We start from the raw sequence: 14,196 nt of genomic DNA, 5'->3' as shown, positions 1-14,196 counted from the left end.
TCTAGATCTACAATTTTGATGTAATATATACTAGAGTTACGTAAAAATATGCTTAGATAATATTTCAATAAACTTGAAGCACCTTTAAATGTACTCAGTAAAGACTTCGCCTTTTTTTTACATAAAGCTTTCAAATTTCTAGAAAAATCAAAGGAGCCGTTTTCGAGAACTATGTCCACCCACCCTGGTTTTCGATTTTTTTATATTTTGATATAAAACCTGATGAAAAATAAGCAAGCTGAAAACAGAAATCGGTAAATATATATATATATATATATATATATATATATATATATAATATGGGCGTAGCCAGGATTTTTTTTGTGGGGAAGGTTTGGAGGGGATTTCCCCCCCCCCCCCACCGAAAAATATATATATGTTTGTATGGATGAATGTGTGTGTGTGTACATAATTAATCTCTATTACATTCTAACCCTTCATTCTTTTGTAAGACGTTTATTGTGCCCTAGAATAGGTTCTTCCTGGAGTTAGTGAAAAAATTGTAGACTCCTCGCCCTCACCCCTCAAAACCCCCTGGTAGGGGGTTTCCAACTCAAAACCCGCTTGGCTGTGGTAGGGCAAGTGTTGGTTTAGTATTAAAATTTCACCTAAAATAAACAAAATTAAAGCAAAAGATCAGTCAATAAACTCCACCCCCCCCCCTGCAGGGAGGGATTTCATTTTGGGGGGAGGGGGTCTACGCCAATGATTTATATATATATATATATATAAACATACATATAAACATGAACATACATATCGCTATAATGACGAAAGCGTGAGAATCCATCAACAATACCATAATTTGTTAAAAGAAAAACAAAACCAAACTTAACAATTTCCAGTGTGTTGTCCGGCATGTGTCGTTGAAATCCGACATATTTGTCCAGCAGCCAGTTTTTATTACTCCCAACGTTGATGTAGCCGCGTATTAATAAGAGGTCCATAAAGGAAAGAAGTCCGTAACGACAAGACGTCTGAGGGCTGATGTAGGGACCCATTTCCAGGGTCTTCCTAGGTTCATATGCTGTTCATGGTAAAAGGTTAAAAGGTTAAAGCAGAGAAGTCACCAAAAAAAAAAGTAAGTCCTTCATTCAGATCATGCGTTCTATAGGGCAGAGGATGTAATGGTCATCTGTTTCTGTGGCCCACAGTTAACTAGGGTGTCATGTGGCCAGCATAACGACCGACCGCCTTTACTTTTCCTCAACAATTGTCAGGTACCGATCAAAGCTGGATGGACTCACGACAATCAATAAAGGGGACCAATTCAGTTTATAGCGCCACTTCAGTCAAGGACAATTTCTTTCCCTTGTTTTATATACCAAAACAAAAAAAAATATTACCAATAGTTTATTAACTAATTGGTTGATTTTTAAATAGGTTATAGTGTTTGTTATGCTCTTCCGCGGTGTTGAGTACTTGAAAATGTAACTAAGTCCAACTGGAGGGAGGTAACACTGAACTCAATACTGGAACATAGAACACCGACGAAAGGCCAACAGTCGATAGAGTCGACGCTGGTGTTGAAACAACAAACACTTTTAATACTTAATACGGGCACCGTCCGATGTCCTCTATTACTAGCCGTCTCTATAATTCTTCTTACTGTAAATAAGAAAACGTCTTGATTCTAAAGCGTCGCCTAGAGAGTTCTTGTTTTTTTTTTTTCAAGATCTGTCACGTCACTTGTCGCTAAGTAAAACTTTCCTCTTATTCCCGAAACAAATAACTTAACCCTAATAGTGTCATAACAGTTGTCCGGTAAAAAAAAATAATATAAAAATAAAAATAATTGATAGGAAGTCGGAGAAATAACTGTGTACAAACTTTTGTCCAGACCGACAAAGTGAGCCGATATAAGCTTTGTCGGTACGTGACGTTTTGGCTCCGCCGTTTTGGCGATGCCGTTATGGCCCCGCCGTTTTGGCGACGGGACGTTTTGGCGCGAGTTATCATTTGACGATAATTTAATAAGCGCGTAGCTTTTATAACAATGTTTATTTCATTCTACCATAATATTGTATGTATAGTATGAATTCTAACACCGTTCAGCGAATTTATTATTTTTTTAATTATAAAGGTTTTGCTTATTTCATGAATATAGGCCTATAATAAGTCAGATTCCTGAATGGTAATGACATGCTATATGTGAGTTCTGTTAATCGCACTGGATGACATTTTAGGATTTCTTTCCAAAAGATTTTTTTTTTATTTGCCATTAGTGTAATATACGAACTAGCTAAGTGTCACACTTTAATATAACAAAAACCATGTTAACATCTAAAGCTCTATTACGCTGAATGACGACAATAACTCCACACATAGTAAAGACACGGAATGTGGTCAGTACAAACTCTAACGTGAAAATATATATTTTGAGAAATTGGGTAGGGGTGATTTGGGTGACACATCTCGCATTGACACAGGTAGAGTTAAACAAATGAAGACAAGACCAGCACCGAGCACTGGTCGTTGGCGTCATGCGTCTGGCGATCATCTTCTTGGGAAGGGTCATTACATGTGACACTTATCCCGCCCCCTCTCTTCTGCTCACATTTCACTCCTTGTATATACTCTTTCCTCCACCCCTCTCCTCTCCACGCGATTTTTGTTTTTAATTTAAAAGTAATATCTTTAAAAAAAATTTTGAAAATAAAAGTGTGCCTCTTAATAAACACACATACACAAGCCAAAATGTTTATTAAAGAAAATGATGTGAAAAACAAACACATTTACATTTAGTACGTGAAAAATATGTCTTAACACAAACACTCATGCAAAACATAGATATGAATAATTCTTTTAAAAGAAATAATACAATAAACGTACATAATGTATTTCGCGCCAAAACGTCCCGTCGCCAAAACGGCTCGCACCAAAACGACCTTCGCGCCAAAACGGCGGGGCCAAAACGGCGGCGCCAAAACGTCGGCGCCAAAACGTCCTGCTTCGAAGCTTTGTAGTAATAGACAAGGTTGTCGAGATTGTGTGCATTATATCACATGTAGATATAACATGTGTCATATGTATGTTCCCTACATACACTGTGACCTTCTTACCTTGTTCCCTAAATACACTTGCGCTGTGTCCTATACACACATAACACTCACCTGCTAATTTTGCTTTTTGTGCGTTTCCAATACGCATGCATTCTTCTTTTGAATCTGCAAAGAAATCGTCAAATCCCTTGAGCTTATATGGATCTACAGCAATGTTTCTCGAATTTTCACTTGTGAACACCAAAATAATTATTTTCGCGACGCTATATTTTGCAAAAAGAAAGTGTTGTATACTCTTTCCGATGACTCCGCCCCTGGTGATAAGCGTTTTCCTGCATTCTACGCTTCATAGATACATTCTCTACTTGGTTCTACTAAACACTATTTTTTCTTAGTAAGCGATGCAAAGGACACAGTTAAATGTAGGGCTTTGAACGAGCTGATACTAAAGTGTTGAACACAATACTCCAGGCAGTAGAGCGTCGTAAGGTCGTCTTCGTGTTCAGACTGATTTCTAGTAGTTTTGTTAACGCTAGAAAGGTAAATAGAATGATTTTATGTCAGAAGAAATTTGAACCTTATGACGCTATGAAGACGGATAGTGTTATAGGTTTAGAGTTTAGAATAAGGGTAAGGTGATCGGGAAAGTGACGAGACTATAAATAGACTATTTTAGACGGAACTAGGGAATGATGGGATATTAACAAAATAAGGAATTATGGGAAGATGACAGTTAGTGTCGGACTCACTCTTTTAGCAAGCAAGATGGTAGTTGTGTTCTAGAACTGTGACATTAGGACTGTGCCTTATGATTGTGTATTAAATAATATTTTCTCAAGTTTATAAAGTCTTATGAAGTTATTCATAGACTTTAATAGGTGTTGTGTGGTTTGAATCGAACGCCACTTAGTAAAACTTCAAGTAATTCACATAAAATATCTAGATCTACAGTTTCAACAAAACACGACATCAACAATAGAATCGTATGAGTTAATCCTCTGGTCTTTGTCTTCCATTCCGAAGATTCATGATGCGTGCAGTTTCACAGGAGTATGTAAACCCATTTGCGGCCTGCATATTGTTAAGACGTGGGATTGAACTAAAGAAAATAACTCACCGAGTCTCAGATCGCTGGTATCTCTTTGATTGCAGAAGCACAATCCATATCAATCAATATCCCCAATAAAACGAAATAATGTCACAATCTCCGAATCAAATTTACATATCCCGATTCACTAACACAATAGAAAACAATCCTCAATCCTCAGTCAAGAAATCCAAAACTCATAACTCATGTTTCTTAACACATTTAGACACTAGTCAAGGTCATTTACTCCCAACAGCATAAACAAAAATCACCCTACTTTGCACATGGAAAAAAAATGGTTAGTCAGGCAGGAACAGGGCTACAACAATATTTTTTCCTAAACTGATTCAGGGAAAGCCGTTGTCCTCTGGAAGTCTGTTTAAGTTTGCTTTTCGTTTAATGCACCTGTCTTCAACAAGGGTTTTTCTTTTGGTCTCAAATTTGAGTCCCACGGCCTTTATGGCAGCTCTTCAACTGCCTCTTTCAGAGGCCATTTATTGCCAGCTCCTTTTCTCTACTCAAGTGTGGGCAAAATATGGCGTGAGATGATCTTTATAACGCTTACCGAGCCGGGGGAGGGGCAACCCTATTATGCCGTGCTTCTGTAAGGTCGCCAAAGATGATCGCCTTTGGTATGCGGTCGTCCTCCAAGCGGGATAAGTGCCCGACCCAGCGCAGCTGTCGACTGGCAACTAGTGCTTCTATACTGTCCACACCGGCCCCTAGCAGAACATAGTTATGTCTAATGCAGTCTTGCCAACGTATGCTAACATTAACTAAGATTTATTAAAATATCTTCCATAAAGATGCTTTACAAATCGACCCTGTCGAAGATGATTCTCACAATAAAAATATGAAGTGTCCTATTCACAAGATGACATCGATCTTTACAACATACCTATATTCTTTAATGTTTACAAAATTAGGAATAATATCAATTTCACTTGACTTTAAAAAATATGGATTTATAACTAGAACGTAAATGCAAAAGTTTTGTTTCGTATCTTTGAAAAACAAAAAACTTGATTTCTCACTCACTGTTAATGTGTGTATGTGTGTCATTGTTTGCGCGTTTCTGATGTAACCATGAATAAAATTAGAAAATTTGCATTAGCTGAATAGATTCTGATTTAATCACGAGTAAGACTATCACAATGGATGCAACAGGTGAATTGTTTTTTTGTTTTTTTTTTGCCAACGGTTAACCAGCAGGGTGTCATGTAGCTAGCATTATGAGCAACTGCCTTTACTATCCCAAACTAAGGTCAAGTTTAGGATTAGGATTTTAGTGAAATCAGTGGCGCCCCATCAAAAAATCCCGAAATTCAAAATCCCAGTCTTCACCGACATTCGAACCAAGGACCCAAGGTTTGGAAGCCAAGCGCTTAACTACTCAGCCATCATCCACCCCCCCCCCCCCCCACAATAAAAAAAAGTTTACATAAGGTTTATTCAAGCGTGGTATAAAGAAATGATGAGTCCTACCAGTGGCGCCACTAGGATAGTGCGAAGGGTGCGGCCCGCACCGCGTGACACCTACCAGGGAAGTGCTAGCTTTGTGGAAAAAATGCACTTTTGCTAAAGCAAATTTTTTTTAAACTGGGACTATATCTACCAACTATTAAACATGTCTATACACGTATTACTGGGACTATATCTACCAACTATAAAACATGTCTATACACGTATTATAGGGACTATATCTACCAACTATAAAACATGTCTATACACGTATTATAGGGACTATATCTACCAACTATAAAACATGTCTATACACGTATTATAGGGACTATATCTACCAACTATAAAACATGTCTATACACGTATTATAGGGACTATATCTACCAACTATAAAACATGTCTATACACGTATTATAGGGACTATATCTACCAACTATAAAACATGTCTATACACGTATTATAGGGACTATATCTACCAACTATAAAACATGTCTATACACGTATTATAGGGACTATATCTACCAACTATAAAACATGTCTATACACGTATTATAGGGACTATATCTACCAACTATAAAACATGTCTATACACGTATTATAGGGACTATATCTACCAACTATAAAACATGTCTATACACGTATTATAGGGACTATATCTACCAACTATAAAACATGTCTATACACGTATTATAGGGACTATATCTACCAACTATAAAACATGTCTATACACGTATTATAGGGACTATATCTACCAAGTATAAAACATGTCTATACACGTATTATAGGGACTATATCTACCAACTATAAAACATGTCTATACTCGTATTACTTGGACTATATCTACCAACTATAAAACATGTCTATACTCGTATTACTTGGACTATATCTACCAACTATAAAACATGTCTATACTCGTATTACTTGGACTATATCTACCAACTATAAAACATGTCTATACACGTATTATAGGGACTATATCTACCAACTATAAAACATGTCTATACACGTATTATAGGGACTATAACTACCAACTATAAACCATGTCTATACACGTATTATAGGGACTATAACTACCAACTATAAACCATGTCTATACACGTATTACTTGGACTATATCTACCAACTATAAAACATGTCTATACACGTATTACATATTGCGTTTAGATCTAGATCTATATATTTCACAACACTACGCAAACACAGTTCTTTATTTTAGTAGCCTATTAATCATGTAAAAAATTAGAAATTCGGAAAAAACTTTAGGAGGCCGAGGCTCCGATCAAGTCCCCGCCTGGAGGACGTTTCAGCGCTTCACCAGACCCACTAGCTGACTAATAGGATAGCCTTACTGCCAACATTTTTGGCATAGTTAAGAATTTTAGAAGCTCTGGTATAATGTAAAACCAATTCAAGAAAACATCCTTTGAAGTCTAATATGTTTAGTTGATGTTAAACTATTTCTAATGTTTATAATCTTACAATTAGACACACGCAATAACTATTAATGACATGTAAAAAAAACAATGACGGCCAAATCATTATCACTGTCCCGTCTTAGTAAATATTGTCGTTAATACTCTAATCTCTAGGCGTTACTTAGCAATCTTTTCTTCGAGACTCAAACTAAAAATTCCGCCATATTTGTTTGTGTTTTTGATTTCAAAATATCTACCTAACATTACGTGCAACAAAAACAGCCGCGAACAGCTCGATACGAATCAAACATATTGGCTTATTTTCATGATGCACAAAAAAGTTATGACCTGTCCACTTTTCCTGATAGTTTCAACATTCAGAAACTCCAATTTCATTAACTCTTTCTCTCCGTAATTATTTACCACATTCTGGTGGAATCAACGCTGGTACCGTTAGTTAGGAGAGAAAGAGTTAAAGCACACACATTAAAATGTTACGTGACCCTTAGTGCGGATATAAAAAAAAAGACAACCCAAAATGATGCAGGAAGGATGCTCACACTAGATGTCAAGACAGCAGGAGAATTTTCCTAAATTAAAGATAACGGTTCAATCATCGCATTGAGAACTAGGTATTCTTTTTTTTTTTTGTTTCTGACATGAATATTGCATTCATCTTGGTTCAGTTAGGTTAGGTAAGAACCGTTCATCCGGTTCATCTTGGTTCAGTTAGGTTAGGTAAGAAGAGTTCAACCGGTTCATCTTGGTTCAGTTAGGTTAGGTAAGAAGAGTTCAACCGGTTCATCTTGGTTCAGTTAGGTTAGGTAAGAACAGTTCATCCGGTTCGTACCGATCAGTTTGAAAGTTCACGTTCGGTTCGGTCGTAAGTCAGGTTCGAGCTTGGTTCGTTCGGTTCCGGGTTCGGTTTGTTTCCCATCTCTAGACTTAACTCTTAGGACAATGGACCTCATTCACCAATCGAAAACGAACAGCTTTGAGTCACATGGTTCACTGCCTCTTCTATTACAAAGCTAGAAAAGTCTTTGACCATTGACGTAAGATATCCTTCGTGAATTAGAAGGAAGAGGCCCCTTTAAAGTCCATGCATATTTTTTCGAATGGTTGCGTGGCTTTCATTAATCCCCCTGGTGGTTTAGCACAGGTCTTGAATTGGTCAACCACTGTTCTAACGTCATAGCAAGAAAAAGATCGATTCTTTCCTCTCACGAAATCAACAATGGTTATCACGTGATAGTTAGTTTTGTTTTCGTCGTTTTATCAAAAATTATCACGTGACCGTTTTTTTTTTTTTTTTTTTTTTTGGTGAATGAGGTCCATTATGAAGACTTACTGTAAATAGTTTCCTGGAAGAAGTACTTAGGACTTAGGACTGTGTACATTCTGCCACCGATTTTTTTCTGCCAGAAGAAAGACAGAGGATACAACTGATAAATTTTCATCACGCTTATCGATAGTGTTGCCATGATGCCCCCAGTGACTTTTGTCATTGTACAACTGCAGCATGCAGATGGGTCTTCTGTTTTCAACTCAGATGTCGGTGATTCAAATTTGACACTACATAACTGAATAAATAAAAATAGAAATATTTTTTAAAAACGTATTCAGGGGAAATCACTCCATAATTGCTGTCATAAAGCTCAATACTGCCAAGTTTATCTATCCTTATTATATCTAAAACAACATTAATTAATTAACACTAATATATTAATTGATGCATTAATTTTTTTTCGTAGCATTTTTGTGGCTCTTCCGCCGTGTCAAATATAAAGAATGAAATAAACAGGAGGTAACCTTCAAATAACGGCGAAATGTTTGTAAAATGTTTTACATAATTCGGATGTTCCTTCAGAGTTGAAGATGATCTACTTCATAGTCCAAACCTCCCGCAGGACGACGGGGGATGGGAGCGGGCAGGGTTTGAACCCTCGACCGTCGATAAATCCCAACGACAGTCCAGCGCGCAAACCGCACGACCAGGCAGCCATGCCAAAAAATTCAAGATAGGTAGTCGACACTAGTGTTAAAATAGGAAACACTTTTAATCCCCAAGAAGGGACCCGTCTAATGTCCTCTGTTTCTAGCCGTCTGGATATAACTTCTTATTTTCACTTCTCTAATGAAAAACGTCACTAAGTAAAACTTTCCCCTTTTCCCCGAAACTAACACCTAATTCCTAATCATGTCGTAACCATAGACATAAATAAATATAGACTGACCGAAGGAAGTAACTTCATGTAACTTGAAAACATGTATATCTATTGTATTCGGATTTCCGAATTATGAAAAATTGCATGATCTTCATTCTTAGAGATTAAAAAAAACTACACTGCCTCCTTATTTACAATATATATATATAGGTTATGGCTGAAATAGATATGAATACTTAACTTTTATACTGCTCATAAATGCTGTATAATAAAGTACACAAAATTGCAAGTCACACATTTTCGTTTCATATAACTCTTTAATCGGCCAGTCTATATTTATTGATGTCTATGGTCATAACACATTGTCTTCGACTATGAATAATTATGCACAATTTTAACTTAATCCGAGTATGGTAAAAGGGAGAGCAAACGTGATCAAGAATTTTCCCAGAAGACTAGTGAGTTAAGGTAAAATACTCCACGTCTGTGGATATAAAATAAGTACTTCTGTAGCTATGGACATGTGAGGGTAGCCAGAAGCACTTAATAACTTTGTGGATGACATATCAGGACAGGCAAACCAGAAAGGGGAGCTAGAAACTTCTTTGACCATAGACGGAAGATATCCATTTCGTGAAATAGAAGTAAGAGGCCCATTAAAGTCCATGTTTATTCTTTCGAATGGTTGCGTGGCTTTAATTAATTCCCATGTTGGTTTAGCACACGTCTTGAATTGGTCAATCACTGTTCTAACGTCATCGCAAGAAAAAGATCGATTCTTTCCTCTCACGAAATGTAAGACCCAAGGTACACCATGGGAGACACACAAACTAGTGAGCAGTAGATTTAAGTCATTGCGTGACTGGGCTGATTTCTGCTGAAAGTGTCGGCTGCTACGTTCTGTGTAGCTGTAGGTACACGTCGTTAATGATAGCAAGATAGCTTCAATCTCCACCTTTGAATTAATTTCATTCTTAATCTTTACTTTATTTCGACTAAAATACACAAAGGAAACGGATCGTTGATAACAGACATGGGTAAATGGTTTACCAATCAGTAAATGTTTCCACTCTCTCGAAGATTCCACCATGCCAAAAATATGCGCCTTGTTTCACTTTTCGATAGTGTCCCAGTAAGGAAGGCCTCAGCCGGCCATCTTGTTTCAGTGTAGCTGCTATAACTATCTCAGAAGCTTTCGTCACAACTGTCAGCGGGCGGCTGTAATCTTTGGTATAAACAGCGTCTTTTTTTTTTTTTTGTAGTTTGACTTTTAAATCTTGAAATGTTTAACCTCATAAGGGACTGGGAACTTATAATTCCTTGCAAACAGGCTGATTTTGTTACTGAAATTGGGGATCCATTGCGAACTATAGGCCAGCATCTCATTTTTCGCTTCATTGAACTCAGTACTTCTGAGCTACTAAATGAAAATCTCTGCAGGTTTCTATCACGTGGTTTGGCTTCATCTCCACAGTCACACTGTTCACATACGCGAATATATTTTCCAGTTGATCGTCTTCAATAATTTTATCTATAGATCGCTGAAAAATATGTCGCTCCACTTGTGACACCAAATGTTATCCTTCGAAACTGATACAAAAAGTTTTTCGATAATGTCCGAGAAAGGAAGGCCACTGGCCGGCCAAATTGTTTGATTGTACAGGCCTGTACGACGTGGAAACGAGCTATTGGTTTCCACAGCCCACAGGTTGTGACGTTGCGGGTCAGTGTTCAGGCCCTACTATAACGACTGGTCTCGAACTAATACAGTTTCCTTCTTGCCTCGAAGTTTATGAAAGTCTTTCTTCCCCTCTAAGGGAAATCTGGTGATACGTATTCTTTAGATCTAGAGTGCTGAATACAGATTACTGGGCTATTTTCTCTTCGAGTTCAGCGTTGATTCCACCAGAATGTGGTAAATAATTACGAAGAGAAAGAGTTAAAGGTTCGATAATTTCTTCTTTTAGCTTCATTGTTTTAAGTAGACGGTAAGTAATAACAGTTTAAATTTTTTGCATTTATTTTCAAATACTGGTGCCATTCTATTCACTGGATTTATTATTGTGTGTACTCTATCAAACCTCTAGTATGAGTACAAATAACATTAGGTGCTTATGAAAAAAAATGCAGGCCTGAAACCTGAGAAAGACTAGATTCCAAATTATTTTAACTGGAGTAGGTAATTTTTTTTTTACTTTGAAAAACATTTTGTGCAAGCCACATTCATGTATTAATTATATTTTAACAATTTATTTACTTATTATTTGCATGTATTTATAATTTAAAGATACTTTATCTTGATTTTTTGTTGTTTTGGGGCCTATCAATATACCAGATTTCAGACCTGTAGCTTTAATGATTATTTCAGAAACACATTCTTTGAAATGAGATGATTAGACCCCTCTACCCCACTCCCCCCCCCCCTTTATGATGAAAAAAAGTTGAATTTCATTTTTAAAATATTTTTTAAAGGCATATTATTTGTTCCTATGGTCAAATATATCATTTGAATACATTAAAAAGCCTAAAATGTTAAAAACAAAAAATAAAATGTTTTCAAGGTAGATGACCCCCTTAACAGAACTGATAAACTAAACACTATTAGTCTCTCTGGACTCGTACAGCTACATTTCCGAAGACTCACATTGTACCGCACTGTTCTTACTGGCTTGCTGTCCTAGACTCACATTGTACCGCACTGTTCTTACTGGCTTGCTGTCCTAGACTCACATCGTACCGCACTGTTCTTACTGGCTTGCTGTCCTAGACTCACATCGTACCGCACTGTTCTTACTGCCTTGCTGTCCTAGACTCACATCGTACCGCACTGTTCTTACTGCCTTGCTGTCCTAGACTCACATTGTACCGCACTGTTCTTACTGGCTTGCTGTCCTAGACTCACATCGTACCGCACTGTTCTTACTGGCTTGCTGTCCTAGACTCACATCGTACCGCACTGTTCTTACTGCCTTGCTGTCCTAGACTCACATCGTACCGCACTGTTCTTACTGCCTTGCTGTCCTAGACTCACATCGTACCGCACTGTTCTTACTGCCTTGCTGTCCTAGACTCACATCGTACCGCACTGTTCTTACTGGCTTGCTGTCCTAGACTCACATCGTACCGCACTGTTCTTACTGGCTTGCTGTCCTAGACTCACATCGTACCGCACTGTTCTTACTGGCTTGCTGTCCTAGACTCACATCGTACCGCACTGTTCTTACTGGCTTGCTGTCCTAGACTCACATCGTACCGCACTGTTCTTACTGCCTTGCTGTCCTAGACTCACATCGTACCGCACTGTTCTTACTGGCTTGCTGTCCTAGACTCACATCGTACCGCACTGTTCTTACTGGCTTGCTGTCCTAGACTCACATCGTACCGCACTGTTCTTACTGCCTTGCTGTCCTAGACTCACATCGTACCGCACTGTTCTTACATCCTTGCTGTCCTAGACTCACATCGTACCGCACTGTTCTTACTGACTTGCTGTCCTAGACTCACATTGTACCGCACTGTTCTTACTGGCTTGCTGTCCTAGACTCACATCGTACCGCACTGTTCTTACTGCCTTGCTGTCCTAGACTCACATCGTATCGCACTGTTCTTACTGCCTTGCTGTCCTAGACTCACATCGTACCGCACTGTTCTTACATCCTTGCTGTCCTAGACTCACATCGTACCGCACTGTTCTTACTGGCTTGCTGTCCTAGACTCACATCGTACCGCACTGTTCTTACTGGCTTGCTGTCCTAGACTCACATCGTACCGCACTGTTCTTACTGCCTTGCTGTCCTAGACTCACATCGTACCGCACTGTTCTTACTGGCTTGCTGTCCTAGACTCACATCGTACCTCACTGTTCTTACTGGCTTGCTGTCCTAGACTCACATCGTACCGCACTGTTCTTACTGGCTTGCTGTCCTAGACTCACATTGTACCGCACTGTTCTTACTGCCTTGCTGTCCTAGACTCACATTGTACCGCACTGTTCTTACATCCTTGCTGTCCTGGACTCAACTATCTTCTTACACACTGTCTGTCGTCCGTGAAGATTTTCGATCACATGACCAGGACACGGGTCATATTTGCGTGTACTGGTAATACTCTCCCATGTACAACGACAGCCGTTGACCTGTGTGATTTGCCTGAGTCACGCGAATCAGTAGGTCGCACACACATTAACCTTATCAGTCCGCCACTGGAGCTACAATATATTAACAAATAAAAAAATAACATAGCGCCACGGTGAGGCTGAGAATGACAATGCTATGCTAAATATTCTTGATATAAGACCTTGATTTATGTAAATATGCATAAAATATGAAACCTTAGTTGAAAAAAAAAAAACAAGATTACAAAGAGAGTTTGTGTTATCACACAAACTCAGAGGCGGCCCCGTCGGATCCATGTCGGATCCTCTTATTCTGAAAAAAAAAAAAGCTTGAAATATAGTTAGCTTTTTAAAATTAATATGATAAATATCACATTATGTATCTGGAGTTTATATGGTGCTCAACCAGAGATCTAGACTCACCAAATTGACTTTTGACAGATCATTAACATACTTGATATTGTGTCTGACGAAGCCATACTCCGCGTTGATGCGCCAGTCGTTGGAAGCCTCGATGAGCACCCTGATCGAATATCGACCCACACCATGGATTACTCCATAGTCACACTTATACTGAGGGCGGATGTCGAAGGTTGTGCATGGCATAATCACTATTGTAGGTCTGAAAGCGTTGGACGCTGCAAAAAAAAAAAAGATTCGCCAATACTTATTTTATTTATTTGGAGCCAAATACGTTACAAACAAAACAAGAAAATATTTTAAAATACATTTTTTAAAGACAATACCTCCATTATACAAAAAAAGATAAGATATTAAAAAATATCATAAATTTTGCTCTAGCCTAGTATTAACTCTTTCTCTCCTAACTGACGATACCAACGTTGATTCCACCAGAATGTGGTAAATAATTATGGAGAGAAAGAGTTAAACTCGTTCTTTGGTACCGCAAACTCGATGTGTCAACGCTGCTATCCATTGTGCCAGAGCT

At 38.2% G+C, this 14,196-nt stretch overlaps 1 protein-coding gene across 2 annotated transcripts in view; it reads right to left on the bottom strand.

The window, feature by feature from the left end:
• The window catches only part of LOC106055148 (uncharacterized), an 80,594-nt gene that overhangs the window by 19,613 nt on the left and 46,785 nt on the right, over positions 1–14,196 (bottom strand). For both annotated transcript variants that reach the window (XM_056011057.1, XM_056011058.1), the window contains 4 exons: positions 13,671–13,885; positions 8,317–8,548; positions 3,114–3,167; positions 837–1,027 (listed from right to left, as the gene is read on the bottom strand). In XM_056011057.1, coding sequence (XP_055867032.1) covers positions 837–1,027; positions 3,114–3,167; positions 8,317–8,548; positions 13,671–13,885 — 692 coding nt within the window. The remainder of the gene's footprint in view (positions 1–836; positions 1,028–3,113; positions 3,168–8,316; positions 8,549–13,670; positions 13,886–14,196) is intronic.

Source organism: Biomphalaria glabrata, chromosome 14 (assembly GCF_947242115.1).
Source record: "Biomphalaria glabrata chromosome 14, xgBioGlab47.1, whole genome shotgun sequence".
NCBI classification, from domain to species: Eukaryota; Metazoa; Mollusca; class Gastropoda; family Planorbidae; genus Biomphalaria; species Biomphalaria glabrata.
Note: the sequence above shows the minus strand (reverse complement) of the source record. Positions and strands in the feature narration are given on the sequence as shown.